Below are 15,784 nucleotides of genomic sequence, written 5' to 3'. Positions count from 1 at the left end.
CATTTATGTTTTTTAAATAGTTTTTCTAATCAGTTTCTATTATTTATTTTGATAAATAATTTTTTATAAAGCTCATCAATAAATTTTACTTATATTTAGATATTGTATACAAGTTTTATACCTAGTCACAAATAAAGCTTTTTAAAGTACTTTATTTCAAAATAAAAAACCAAAACACAGTAAAGAGTTTATTACTTAAAAAACACAGTGAAAAATAACAGTAAGATAAAAACACAGTGAATAAGAACAAACATTTTGCTTTTTCATCATTTTTGTAAAACATTTTTCTGATTGATGGGTCCAAAGCTTAAACCTGAAACTGTTAAATTAATCGATAAAGCGTTTGTAAATATCTATAAAAATACAAGTCATAAAAAAACTACAGTTGAACCAACTTAGTTACACCAAATCACCAGAAACACAAGACTTGACATCAACATTTGAATTAAATTTGACAACTGCACACTTTTCCTCTTCATTTTCAATGGTGTTGTACGCGTTTGCTGTTATAATTAAAATATTAGAACTAATTAGTGCATTATTATTGATTTTTTTATTTAAACTGCAAAATTTAAAATAACTTCATGTATAAAGTATGCATAGGTAGTCAAGGTTTTAAAGTCAACTTAAATAAAACACAACTATAAAAACAACGATAATACAAAGTTTTTGAAGAACAAAGAACTCCTGATTTGTAAGATAACTATAAATAATAAAATGAACTACATAGAAGAATAGTGGCTCGAATCGGGAGGTGAATAATTTCAGTTTCAGCAATAATTTGAAGCTGATAGTTCAAACTTCCAACAATATCTCCAACTAGCACATTCGGTGCAATCGCACAAATGTCTATCGTTACTTTCTGCTCCAAACCGGCTGGTATCTTTAAAAGTTTTTGTTTTAAAAATAAGAACACTTTTATTGATATTCAAAAAGAATTTATACTTAACTTGACGACTTGTGCGATAACAAGCTGTATACATACGGTAAAAACTTATCAGACTTTAACATATACAGCCGTGAATGTTATTTCAAATCTTTAAAACTTAAATCATCTAACAAATAAAATTAAAAAAATAAAAGGGAAAAATGTTCTATTTAAAAAAGCTATTTGTTACGTTCTGTTCATATTTTACTACTACTATTAAATTTTATCTATAATTATCCGATTGCAGAAAATACATAACAAAAAGTTGTTTACAAAAACTTGCGACAATTGAATGAAACCAACTTTTTTAGGAGCGTATCTGATTCGGATTCCAGTGTTGACTGGAGGGGATTTTATTCGGTATTTGATGGTATCGATGCCAACATTTCGAATCCTGAACGTGCAGCAATACATCTTACCTTCCACCAATTTTCCCAGATTCAACTGAAACAAAAACAAACTTTTATTTACTACTTCATAGTCCATAAGTTTGTCAAACTATCTTTGTTATGTCTATTTAAAATAAAATAAAACATGCTAAGGTAAATATATCCAGAAAAACGTTTACTTCTAGAATCTAGATGGTAATCTATCTTAAATTCTGGGAAAAACTAAAGATTAATTAGTTTTAAGTTGAAATGTATTAGATTTAAAAAAATTGTTACAAAACTTCATTAAATAAAAAAAAATCTTGACCAACTAGTTTTAATTTGAACTAAAACATTACTTGTCTAGGATGAAGTTCTACTCCTCTTTTCATAACTTTCATGTTTCCCTTGCTTATTGGTCCTGCTATGGACACATTGTTCGCCTGCTTTCTTACCGGCTCTTCTATTTCTATGTACTAAAATGAAACAACAAAAATAAACAAATGTTTAAATTAGTTATGACGTCACAACAAACCTTAGTATTGGGCACTGCGTTGGGCTTGAAAGCGAGCAGCGACTGCATTATGACGTCACTCACGCCTTTCTCCCCTTTAACTTTGCCGCCTTTCTGCACCACCACTTCCGTTTTATTCATCTTTACTTCTCCGGGGCGCCGCTGCCGGTAGAAATCCCTCAAAATGTGCTCGTCGCTGTCGATGGGCCTCGCCTGCGTTTGGCGGCCGATGGGGGGCGCCACCGGGTGCCTGCTCCTGCGGGGACCGATGACGTCATTGGGCCAGCTCATGACGTCGAAGCGCCGCTGCTTCCACTCGTCGTCGTTGTCAGGCAACGCGTCGGTTTCCAATGGCGGAGAGGGATTTTTGTTTTCTGGGAAGTTTTCTTCGACGTTCGAATTAATGAATGTTGAGTCTGAACATATGAAAATTTTTGTTTTGTTTTCATTTTTGGTAGCTTAAACTTGAATTTTTAAAATTTTTTGTAGATAGTTTTTGATTCTATTATCTTTTTTTATGAATCCTTTTAATCCTTAAAAATTTATACTAGTTTACTTATGATCTCTATTTCACAACTTGAGTTCAGAATTAAATTTAAATTAAAAACTGTTTTAAAATACAAAACTTGTGTGATTAATATCTCAACTATTATCTAAATATTTTGTTTTTCATAAACTAAATTGTATTGAACTATCAAACTTTTGTATTTAAAAATTCGGTACTTTGTAACATTAACTTTTTATTTGTTTTTATTATTTTAGGAAATTAAATATAATTTTAGTAAGATTAATAAAGGCTACGTCTAAAAAACGTACAAACGTCAAAGGTATTATTAACTTTGATTACAATCATTGGAATGTGCTAATATCTATATATTTTCAAAGGAAGTTTAAAAACTATCAAATATTTTCAACCTATTTGCTTTGTAGATCCATTTGTAGCTTGATTTGATAAAACTTCACCATTTTCTTTATAAGGTTCTGTCAATAAATTAAATTAAATTAGTTAAAAAAAAACAACGTTTTATCTTACATTTAGTATAGAAGGCAATTTATATAACAAAATATTATTAAGGTTAAAATAATTACATAATTAAGTTTAATTTAAAAACCATATACTTGTTTATTAAGGGTAGAATTCACATATAAAACGAATACATATAGTTAAAAATGTAGTATCGCAAACAAAATGTTTATGTTTTTAAGACACAATATATCTTATATTTATTCAGTAGCTTTTTGAAACATATACATATAGAATTAAATGATAAATACCGTGAAATCTACATGCAAATAAAGAATAGAAAATAAGTAAACTTAAGATTTGTAAGAGATTATTGTTAATTCTATTGATTTTTGATCGGCTCGAATAAATATCATACTTATACGATAAGAAGCCTGCTTTGTAATATATATAAAAATTCATACAATTTTGCCATTAACCTTATAGCACGCAAACAGCGGCGGAATATAATCGATAAAATGTGCTTTTAATTTAGCAAATGTTACGAAAAATTGATTAACTTTTTCCATCGCAGCAAAGCAAAATGCTTCTTAATTTTCGCATCGATTTGGAAGCTTTGATAAAATTCGCTTTCAGGCTTTTGATAAAACGAACGATTTTGTGAGTAAATTAAAATGCTCTTGTTCGGTAATGAAATTATAAAACTAGCTGTATTGAAAAGGGATACATTATATGAATTAATAAAGTCGTGATCTAATTTCCTAGTTTAAAATAGAAGTTGATCTAAAAACCGCATACTTGGAAGTACACTTATTTATTAAACATATAAAACTATAGCATTTCAGTTTATGTATGTTTTAGTTGAAATTTAATGTAAACTATTATTAATGAAACAATATTGCGTTTAAACAACTTTTTTTTTCTTGCAAAGGCTGATAAAAACAAAAAGTTTTATTAACACATATTTTTATTTTTAACTGTTAGTCTCAAAACAATTTGTAAACAAATAAATGTAACTTACTTTCATTATCAGTGGATACTGATTCATTAATTTGTTGCAAAATTGACTTTTGTTGTGCATTAGCTGCAAAATATAAAATAAATAATAAACAAAAAATAATACTAAAATGTTAAAATTCCAAATATAAATCACCTGAATTACGCTGTAATTTTTCTTCTTTTGCTGCCATACTTTTTCTTCTCAGTTCATTAACTTCTAGTATTGATTCCTCTAAAGTTTTATTACACATGTTTTTCATAATTTATCAAAAGTTTGATTAACTTACTAACTATTTATAATAAGTTTGTAGTTTAAAATATAATACCTTTATTTTGTTAGTCTTTTAAACAAAGTAAACATTTTTAGGAAGCTGTGTTTAAACTTAAAAAAATATTTCAGTGCGCTTTTTAGAAGTAAAACATTTATAATTCGTTTTTATCATTGATTCAATTAAAAGCTCAATCACACAATAAACAGTTTGGAAAAAAGTTAACCTTAAACTAAAAGCGAAACTAATAGTGATACAAAAGTAAATAGAAAGTTTGTGGCATTTTAAACTTAGTTTTGGCAAGCTTCCCGAGAAAACTAGCAATATGAGCAAGTTAATTAAAGTTGTGCTGATATTTTTTAAAAGGAAAAAACATCTGTTTAAGTTGAGGTCAAATATTTTGGCACAATTTCATGCTTTCAATATACTGGGGTTACTTTTTCAATTAAATCAGTATTAACGTTAAAAGTTAACAATTATTTGCAACTATTAAAAATAAAACAATTATCTTTTTATAGAAAAGTACTGTTCTGAAAGTACTTGACAACTCATACTTTATTGTTTAAGCTTTCTAAATATTTCAAACTAAATTTAGTTTTGTTTAGTTTGCAAGCTTTAGTTATTGAAACAATGAACTTTCAACATTACGTTTATCAAACTCCAAACACAAAATATATAGTTAAATAAAAAAATAAAGTTTTACCTCTTTTTAAAACAAATTAAAAAAAATTAAGACTTACTAAATTGTTTTTTCACAAAGAAAATATGTTATACTACTTACTCACTTTTACTGAATAAGTCTATTAAAAGAGTAGAATTACAGTTTTAGATAAGTAGAAAATTTTTAATGTTTTTTCTCTTGCAGTTGTTTAATTAAGGGTTATTATTAAAAGCTAATCTAATTAAATACATAAATTCAAAAAACTTCAAACTAATTTTTACAGAACTCTTTAATATGACGTCACATTACCATTACTGGTGACGTTCATCTTGTCGATGGGGTGCTTCCCCACGTACACCTTCTCGTCGTTGTTGCCTAGCAACACGCTCATCTGTTGCCGCGGTTTCAGCCGCTTGCTGGCTTCGTTGAGCAACTCCGTTTGCGTCCGTAACCACTCTCTACCCTCCTCACTCTGAAAGTACGTCGGCACTTTCTTGTACCTGTTAATAAATAGTGACGTCATAATTACAAAAAAGGTTTTTAGAAAGCTAAGAAAATATTTTCTGTTTGGTCAAACAACTGGGACACTAAATAATCAATTTTTTATGGCTTTGAAAATATTGTTAGAATATCTAGTTGTATGGTGTATACTATTAAATTTTTCTCCATAATATATGAATTAATAAAAAATTGAATAAAATACTTTAGGAAAATAGCTGTTAACTTCAATTTTACAATTACAAAAATAGGATCAGTTTAAAATGCTCAGCATAAAAAATAACGTAGGAACTTCCTTACAAGAGCCCAAAACACAATGAACGAAATATTTCACATGTACATAGAATTTAGATTTAAAACAATTTGTTTTTTTCCGACCTGAGAGCGTTCCTGTTGCAGCTTTCTTCCAGCAGCTCCTCCCTGATCTGATCCCAATCTTCCCTGGTCAGATTGACCGACGCTCTTCTCGGAGTCGGGGGTTTTTCGGGTGAAAGGGCCTTTTCGTAATTGTGCTTCATGCAAACGACGTCGCCTAGCGGTTGAACATTCGTCGGAATTATTTCTTCTTCGCGGTCGATCGGGGCATTGCTGTCCTTGTGGGGCTGAAAAAATTTTGCAACACTTACGTTGGATGTAGAAGAAGTTTTGCATTATCTTTAAATAATTTAGTTTTATATCATTAAATGTATGTATAGTGAGTCAAAAAAGAAGCGCATTTTTAAAGTAAATCGTCACCCTTTAACGTTATGTAAATGCTTCCTATCAAGTAGACTGACACAAAAACTTTCATTATTTTTTACGACTTTAAAAGCACAAACTTTTGTTTAATCATAAGAGAAAATGGCCGGTTCAATTTCAGCTGAACAGATGAATTAAAAGCTTTCGTTTGTAAACAAAACCCAAATTTCCAAACAACAAACTTTACTGCTGACCAAACAAAAAGCACTTAGGCGGCGAAAACAAAACAATTTCGTGTCGTAAAACAAACACTTGTCACTTTTCGCCACTTTTTATTGCCAGGCTCAAATGCAAATGACTAAACAAATATTTGATCTATCACTGATGGGCAATGAAACGGACAAAAGAAAGGATTTCGATACTTTAAATCCATCAAAAAAGATTCACTTTTTTTTTTGTAGAGACATGACAATGGCCTCAGCTGTTGATTCAAGTTAAAATGTGAAAGTTGTTTGTATTTGATAAGGAGAAGAATTATCGACGATTAAACGTGTCAATAGACAATGCGTATAAGTTGGATGCATGACTTTGCCGTTTTAGATTTTGAAAGATAAAAGTTATTGAAAGTATAATTAAAAAGCAATATTTCAATCATAACGACAAACAATAAACCATATCTTAGTAAAAAGTACTGCATTATTAAATTAAAAATAGGTTTTACACATAAATTCCAAACACTTGATTAATTTTAAACATTAAGAAAAAACAAATGTTTTAATTAGATATTAAAAAACAATGTTAGAGATTATTCTTAACTTTCTCAAACACCTTTATTTGCTATAAATAAATATTGTTGATAAACGTACAGACAACATTTTGACATTGTCGTCGTAGTGGAGGAGTAAGGTAAGAAGATCCTCCGCCCTCCTCACTTCTCCCTCCTCCCTCGGATCTTCCATCTGCATCAGCTTCCTGTGGATCTCCTCACGCGATAATTTCCTCACAAACTCCAGGAACCTCTTCTGAAGCATCGAACGCGTTTCTGTGCGAACATTGTTGTGAAAAATTAACTTTTTATACAGAAGTTTATTATTAGAACAGCCTGTTCTTAAAAGTATAAGTTGTAGCAAGAGTAAATTTAAGTAAACTAAATTCATATTTTAAAATAAATTTTACCAAGTAAAACTGTAAGTACAGTTATCTATTTTTAAAATATACTTGACATTGAGACTTAAACTAACATAACATTTTAATAATGTTTAGTATTTTTTTATATATAAATCGGTAATACTCAGTCGTTGTTCAAGGTATGGAAATTAAGATAATTAATGAAGTCTAAATATAAGAAATAGCAGATTAAAATTTTGTTACATAAAATTCAAAAATAAAGGCAAATTTCTTTAAAAAAAAATCAAACTCATCTAAAAAGGCACATTTTATTGTCTGTTTAAAAGCATTAATCAAAGATTAAACGCCATTAAGCACAAAAAAAGTTTTGTTTAGAAAATTTACAAAGCAATCAACGGCAGGTGACAAAAATTATTTTAACTGCAAATTGTAAACAAATCACAATTGGAAATGTTTGTCGAGCACTCAATCTTATCTCAGTACAAACAAAAAGCCGTTGAAACTTCATTACTTTCAGCTTAGAGCTTTTCTGTCAATGACAACTATGTATTGAAAAATCGAAAGTGAAAGGTGTTAAAAATTAAAACGTCAAAATGCTAGCTGTTTAAACCAGCAAGTAAAACTTTTTAAGTATTATTTGTTGTTGTTGCAGATATTTTCTTACCATTTGAAATTTCCGGATGTCTGACCAACTGGCGCACTTCCAATGTATCGGGACAAGTTGGGGCCACTGGTGTGGGTTTTGGCGGCTCCAACGACCCAATTGCCAGTCCCCTACCCTTTTTGTGACCGAACTGGAAGATTTTTTCACTGACTGGCTTCCTGAAATGAATAGGCACATAATAAACTATTTCTATTTTACCAATCTAATATAAAATTTGCATGCGTATTTTGTGAACAAATTTAAATAACAAATAATTGTTACAACAACCATTATTTTGTATAACATTCTTCAAATAAACAACCAACCAGAAGTCGTAGGTTTGCAGGTCACGTGATCTGATATTTGGCGGGATTATTTCACTTTCTATTTTGTCCAATTTCCAAACTTGCCCGAGATCGTTGTGATGAGGTCGCATTATTGTCAACCCTAAAAAATTGTATTTTTATGACTTAAATTAATATGTTTACCTTAAGAACATTATAATAAATTCTAAAAAAAAACGGATGTGTTTTCTATGGCAGTGTTTCCTAAAGTGTAAGCTTGTACTGTACATAGTTGAAACACTGTGCACATAAATTTTGAGGGTAGTAGCATTTCTAAAAAAACTAGTTACAACATATACTAATTTTTGTTGAAAAGCTAACTTTTGATAGTTTTTAATAAGAATTTATTCATAGTAAGGACAAGAATAACTTTTATTATGTTGTTGTAATATATATATTAATCTATCCAGTATGCACACAATTTTTCTTAACTATTTTACTGTCCACAATAATGAAAATTTCAACCAGTGGTCTAGATTTATTTATACTTAAATATATAAAAAACCAGTCAAAAGCTTAAGCAAACTACAATATAACAACGCTCTTTGTAAGAAACCAAGTATATAACTGCAACGAACAATTAAAACAAAATTTTATTAATTTTGCAAATGATGTATGATTGCAACGTACCAACTGCAGTTGTGTCACCTAGCAACTGGTCCTTGACAACAGCAGTAAACTGGTCCAATTCGGCAGCCTGTATGGAAGGTTTGACGTCACTATGACGTAACAATTCGTATCCGCTTCCGTCATTCTTGACTACAAATAATCTGCAAACAAAGAATAAGCACTTTTGTTTGTTTATTTCACAGTACACGACTTTAAACTATTATTTACACAATCTAACTTGATATTTAAAGTTTATTTAATTTTGTTCATTTAGTTAGCAAATTCTGTGGACAAATCTAAAAAATTTTAAGAAAAATATGTTACAAAAATACGTTGTCTATTGAACGAAAGAAAAAAACAAGTTTTCAAAAATTAAACGAACTATTACTAAAACTCAAAATGTATTTAAACAATGTTTTATAAATATTTTAAAAAATGTTTAATTTTTCATCTTGTAGCAGTTGATTACTTATAAAGCACTGATTTAAAATATTTACACAAAGAACAAAAATACTTGCATATTTAAATTATCTACGCAGCATGAATTTTAACGGCATAACAAAACTGATTTAAATTTTTTAAATCCTATTCAGCAGAAAAGCAAATTCTAGTTCATTATTTTGTCCTAGGAAACTAAAGTTTCAATAAGCCTGTTCTTAACTTGTACGTAAGGTAGTTAAATTAAGTTTTCATTTACAGTTTTTTAAAGCAAGTATTTTAAAAATAAGAACATATAAATGCTGTAAAAAACTTAACAAATTGTTCAGTAATTTAAAAATGAACTCGCCTTACATTTTTAAAATTTTGATTAAATACCTATCCTTATCTTTTTTCAAATAAGTCCAACGAATTTTCACATATTTTTACCTGGGCGGGTGTTTTGCGTATTTTTTCAGGTACTTTTGCTGACCCTCGATATTCATTGCAGGGTTTTCCCCCTCCTCGTCTTCATATTCCTCCACGCAGCCCTGATGCACGTTGTATGACGTCACACACCCGTTGTTCCTGATCTGTGGGGAGAAAGTTGTTTAGCTTCAGAAGAAGTGGATATTTTTTTTGTGCTTAAAAAAATTAGTTGACAATTTGTAAATGTTTTAAAAACTTTAAATTAAATTTAATTAATACAAAAATAAATTATAAAAACAGAAAAACTTGAACCTGAAAAACGTTGCCGTCGAAGTCGCTCATTTCGAAGCAGACGGGGTCATTGTGACGCAACAAATAAGTGACCTGCTCCTCCTCGCCTGAGAAGTTCTCCTCACCTCCGACGTGCTCCCTGCTGATGTCCGTGTCCGATCGCTTCCTGGCCGGTGGGCTTTCGGGGGCAGGTCGGTAGAGGGCGGTGCCGCCGCGGGAAAGCACGAATATTCCCCCCGTCCAATGCGACAGCTGTTGTTGGTTGGGTTTAATTTTAATAAACAACTTTTGTTGGATTGTTTCTTTAACATTTGGTGGTCAAAAATTCTTTTGTGGAAAATAAAATTTAATTTTGGTGCTTTTATTTTGAATAAATTTAGTTGTTTTCTATTAATTTTTCAGAACTTAAGCTTTTGTAAAAATAAGAGAAAACTATTGAAACAGTTATAAGTAGATTCACACGCCTAAAAAAGAGCAGAACTAGTTTTTTTATTTAAAACTATTTAAACCTTGTAGTCCTGATCCTGAGACATGGACAGAGTTGTACCACTTCCAAATAAGGTCATGGACTCGCCATTTGTCAGATCGAATGTGACAGTGGCAAATCCTTCACATTCAACTCGAACCAGCCATACAATGTGGCCTGTGAAAAATCATAAAATTAGTATTCAGAAAATTTATTTTATACTTTACCTTGTAATAAGGTGTGTTTCAGAAAATGCTTAAAACAAAAAATACCTTAAAAACAAAATATTTAAAAATTCTAACCGAATTGATCGTAGGTGAAAAATTTGGTTATTCTGGTTCCGTCTTCGTGGTCACAAACCAGTCCACCGTCAGGTCTTTCAACCAGAACTGTACTGTCCTCTAAACTGTACATTACCTGAGAAAATATATAGTTTTTTAAAATTTTATTGTTTTAACGTAATGATGAAATTGAAAAAAAAAAACTTTTAAAATAATTAGCTTAACAGACTTCAAATTGTAAATTAAGACATAGAAGAAAAACAGTATATATAAGTAAAAAATTGTTTTATGAAATGTAGTTTTGTTTACATAATACATTTTTAAATCTTTAAGTTAATTTAAGCTAGAATTCAAGCTTAGAATCCATTTAAGCAAGAAACCAAGATTTAAACTGGTTTTCAAGAAGCAAAGTATTCAATGTTTGAACTTTACTTTATGTTTGAAAATTTTGATTGTTCTGGCGTTGAATTAATACAAATTCAAGGTAAATACAATAACATTAAATTATCAAAACAAAGTTGTCTTGATTTACAAATACTTTTACTATTAGTTCTAATATATAAACGAAAAATATTTACACACTTAAGAACTAAGAATAATCTAAAAATGATAACAGAGTTTTCTATATTTTTCATTAAATTAAAAATAAAAGTTTATTAACAATTTTTATATCAGTTTCTACTTAATGTATTTAAACAGCAGTTTATAAAACGAAGTGTATAAGTAATATAATTTATATTTTATTAAACTTGGCATTTATAAATTATTATACAATTTCTTCCTTAAAAAATAAACAATCAAACTTTTGCTTTTACAAATTTGTTAAAATTTACTCCATGGTATTAATTTTCGGTTATTTTTAAATTTAGAGCACAAAGTAACTAAACGAACTTGAAAATACTGGAAAATGTTCAAAGCAATTGTTAACATTTAAAATTAAAAATAAATCATAAGTTTTCGTTTGTATGCAAACATTAGAATATATCAATTACAAACATTTTTGTTTCACATATCCAATTCTGCGCAAAAAAATTTATAATTTTATTAACCAATGAAATGCAACTATCTTTTCATGTATTAAACTTGCAAAAAAATTCAAATTATCTATAAATTATGATGAAATTTTAATAGCTCACACTTGACAACCCTTTGAAAATCACAACAAGCTACTTGAAATAGTTGTGATATTTTTACATCAGTTAATGTTTTCGCTTGCAAATAGAAAACATGCACCTGGACATAAAAAATTTTGGCACGATATTGTCACTTTGAAATTGGCCAATCACCGTCAATTGGTCCGTCACACACCAGTAATTCAACCAATCAATCAAAAAGCAGCTTTTAACCTCTTTCTAGCTCATACATGAGCGCGTTTATGATGATTTTAGCTCGACGGCATCACAAAAACACTATTCGGAAAATAAAACAAAAAACGTGGCTTATAATATAAAAAGTCGCTCAAGTCAGGTTCTAGTGTTTGGATTGAGGGCGGCGATGACAAAAGACGCGCAAACATTTCGAGGGTCATCTCAAATTCACCCCAACAACCGCAAAATCTTTTGATGAAGGGGAAATCCCCTTTTCGATCCTTTTATGTTGGTGTGAGAAAGTTGACATGCTGCTGGTGAGAATCGCGCATCTGCTAGTTGTGACGTCACATTTTTAAGTCACACCGTGAAATCGAATCGCCACACACAAATTGGATTTAAAGGGGATTTTTTTTCTCACGGCAGCTGAAAAAGCAAATTGAATTAGCGAGCTGACACCAATTGCGAAACCGATCAACTTTTTTTGATGCAATTTGGTTTTGTCGGAAGATTGAATCGATGTGATTGGTTACGCTCAAACATTCACGTGATTGATGGTTTGCTGACCCCTTGTGTTATTCCCCCAAGTTGATAAAAATTAAACAAGTAAATGTAATATTGACCCGCAAGTAGTTAAAAGAACACGAAAATCTACTTGTTCTAAAAAACTTCTTTTTAGTACTTTTCAAACGTATAAAGTTTTTTAAACTAATGAAAAATGATTTATGCGCTGTAAAACATATTGATGATAAAAACAGGTTAAACAGTTTAAAGCTAACTTGAAATACAGGGTACTTTGACAATTTGAAATAATTAAACTGTCAATAGAAAACTTACAAGATACTAAAATGGAATTACAAGTCAATTAAACCGGGTATGAAACTTTATCTTAGAAATTGAAGATAAAATTAAAGCAGTTCAAATGCAATTTAATGCACTTTAACGCTTGAATGAGGCAGACAAAGCAATTAAAATTAATGTCAATTTGAGTTGAACTTCATAGGATTTTTGTAAGCTTGTTTGGGGTAACAATTGCTAGCAAAGTGAAGGTAATTACCGGCAAAATAGATGGCGAAATTTAGCATAAACTATTTGTTTACTGCAAACAAGATTTTGTTTGAAATAAGAGAAAAGGATCAATCAGCTAGGATTAGTGCCGCTCGATTTAATTTTGAAAACCTTTATTTAAAAAAAAAAATGTTTTAATTTGATACCATTTAGTTTGAATATATTAATCTAAAATCTAAATAAGTATTGCTTTTGAATTTTTTACTGCCATCTTTAGGAAACATAAATATTGTTTTACCTAATCTTGTTTTTAAATAAAACAAAATTTTGCTTTTTTTTTCAAACTCACCTCTCTAGTGATTGGGTCCTTGGCGACGTAGCAAACTCGCTTGGTGATTGGCTGAGAAGGTTTGTTGTGGCACGTGATGCTGACGTCACCGCATATTGACGTAGTCTGCCACAATTGGTCCGTATGATCACCACCATCCAATCTGTGATTGGTTAATTAGTTAGAATATAAAGATAACGTATCAAAGTAAAAAGTTAAGCATTTCATTATTTTATTTTTGATTGAAACTACTACTATATCTGAAAAAACTGCTTTTCTTTTAAAACATCCTGTCATTTATGAGTTTTAAAGTTAAATGAATTAAATCAAGAAAAACAGAGGGTTTCCAAAATTTAATTGGTGTTTAATATATTTTTAGTCTACAACTTAAAAGCGAAACATGCAGAATTACTTACAAGTTTTTATGTATTGTTGCAAAGACTTAATAAATGTTTTAGAACTTTGATTTACCAATTTTTTTATAAAATTAACAGTTTTATAAACTTGTATATATCGGATGGTTGGAGGTAAACTGCTGGATTCCGGTGCGAGTTGGAGGCCCTTTTCTCCTCCTTTGCGTTGGACTTTCTCCCATTTCCTCCTTTTACAACGCCCCCTTGCACCACAGAGTCTGTCGTGAGAAAATTAATTGCGGTGAAAGATTTTCGAGTGGCGATGAAAAGGGGTGAAAGCAACAATGAAAAGTTTTGAAGTAATTTTTTAAAGATTAACTCTTAACTCTTTTGACAATATCGCTATTGAGTTTTTAATTCGGCGTTAAACTTGATAAATGAAAATTTTTATGATTTATTTTAAGTTGATTTCTCAGTAACTTTAATATAATGAATTAGTACTTATACTTAGGCTTTTTTTTCTGTGATTTTACTAGTAAAAAATAAATAAGTTCAAGTTGTTTTAGTAATTTATATCGAAAGTATGTCACTATGTATGGTTTTATTTTAAAATTTATTTCTAAATATTATTTTTGTTTTAATAGTTGTTGCAAATAACGACGAAACAATAGTCAGAAACATCAATGATAACAACTTATTTAAAGCTCTGTGTTGCCTTTAATATGAACCTGGTTAAAGTATCTAAACTTTGAGCTTATCAATCTAATCCTGCTAAAGTTTTTACTAAGAGATAAATAGAATTCTTATTCAGAAACATATAACTTAAACTCACTCTTTTTGTAACTGTCCCCAACATAACTTGGGGAATTAGGGGTGTTTTGGTCGTCTTTAGGGTAATTACCTTCATCGAAACCTGCTGTGTGAACTGTTCCGTCCAAACATAAAATCTGTACATAAATGTTTTTAGGTTAAAGTGATCATATGAAGATTAATTAAGTTAGATAAAATTTGGTTTATGGTAGCATATTTAATATAAACAGTAGAAATATGCATATAACATATAATATAAAATATATAATATTTTTATGCTTTAAAATAGAGCTTTAAGAACTTAGATAAAGTACTTTTTTTTGTAAAAATTTTTAGTATAAACAACTTTACAATGCGTGTTTTATATATGTAAGAATTTTTATAATTAAATTGTAGAAATTAACTTTATTATAGTTGTTTTTCTTTAAGTAAAAATATGTTTTGTCAATATAAAAAAAAATTCGACTCATTACTAAAACTAAACCCAGATAATCATTTATATAGAAAAATTAAACTGACTTGTGTTGAACCATCCTTCATATTTTTCACTACTGTTCCATCGTACATAATGACTCTGGAAATCTCTTCTCCTATTGGTTGAGGGTAATACTGTCTCACAGTTGGCCCAAAAACTTCACCTATTGTAAAATTGTCAAGTTAGATACAAGTATGTTTAGTGAAATTTATAAATAATGTATATATATTATAAGAAACAATTAATAACAGAACAAAAGGTTATGAGAAAACGAGGTTATTATTAATTTTTACTAGACATTTCAAACTGTTTAAAATTAAACTATACTTATTATTAAAGTAAGGTATTCATTTCAAAACATAAACTATAAGTAGGTTGTTCTGCTTTTAATCATTTCATGAAGATTAATTAGTTTACTAAATAAATTATTTTGTTTTAGTTGTGTTTAAACATTTAGTACGCATAAACTTAACATGCGCATTTTGTTTACAAATCAATCCTTAGGACTAGTATATAATTAGTTTGAATTTGAAAATCAACACAAAAAGTAAAATTAAAATATCTAAAATAATATAAGTAAATATCCAAAAAAACAGAAACTTTTATTAAAAATGTTATTTTTTCAAATCCTAATAATATCTTAAAGACATTGTTTCAAAACATGTAGTAAAAATGACTAATCATATTTTCAAACATTAATTGAATTTCTCAACTTGCAAAGCTTGACTCAAGCACACAAGATTCATTCAGCCAAAAATCAAATTTATTCTTAGCTGCTTTATTCAAAAGCAGTTTCAAACACTTGGTAGATTTGAACAAAGCAAGTTGCTGCTAATTACACTCGACTTGAGGCAGACAACTTCAGCTTTCACAAAAAATGAAGGGTTGTTGAACTACCAAGTGGGGCAAGCAATGAACCAGCGAACAACAATAACAACTTTCCCCCTTTTCATAAAAAATTGTGCTCAAAACACGAGGATTTGGCTTGAAAACTTTCATAAACCTTAACAAAACTA

At 29.5% G+C, this 15,784-nt stretch overlaps 1 protein-coding gene across 1 annotated transcript; it reads right to left on the bottom strand.

Annotated features, from left to right (window-relative positions):
- Positions 1–216: 216 nt before the first annotated feature.
- LOC145843093 (sperm-associated antigen 17-like) lies at positions 217–15,249 on the bottom strand. Its single transcript, XM_082950557.1, has 24 exons — positions 15,237–15,249; positions 14,813–14,931; positions 14,316–14,430; positions 13,635–13,761; positions 13,152–13,293; positions 10,509–10,623; positions 10,250–10,383; positions 9,762–9,992; positions 9,471–9,613; positions 8,625–8,764; positions 7,977–8,097; positions 7,672–7,829; positions 6,746–6,921; positions 5,580–5,803; positions 5,013–5,203; positions 3,928–4,005; positions 3,796–3,858; positions 2,726–2,791; positions 1,832–2,226; positions 1,656–1,772; positions 1,232–1,372; positions 727–883; positions 396–503; positions 217–319 (listed from the first exon to the last, which is right to left on the bottom strand). The coding sequence occupies exons 1-23, from the start codon at positions 15,247–15,249 to the stop codon at positions 400–402; spliced, it is 3,270 nt and encodes a 1,089-aa protein (XP_082806683.1). The 3' UTR covers positions 217–319; positions 396–399.
- Positions 15,250–15,784: the final 535 nt, after the last annotated feature.

Source organism: Thalia democratica, chromosome 8 (genome assembly GCF_965202585.1).
Source record: "Thalia democratica chromosome 8, ktThaDemo2.hap1.1, whole genome shotgun sequence".
NCBI classification, from domain to species: Eukaryota; Metazoa; Chordata; class Thaliacea; order Salpida; family Salpidae; genus Thalia; species Thalia democratica.
This window is presented reverse-complemented; position numbering and strand designations above follow the sequence as displayed.

Coding starts and splice junctions, on each gene's coding strand:
- LOC145843093 (XM_082950557.1), bottom strand. Junction 13,762..14,315: donor TGGGGACAGTTACAAAAAGA/GTGAGTTTAAGT, acceptor TTCTCACGACAG/ACTCTGTGGTGCAAGGGGGC. Junction 504..726: donor TCGAGCCACTATTCTTCTAT/GTAGTTCATTTT, acceptor TAATTATAACAG/CAAACGCGTACAACACCATT.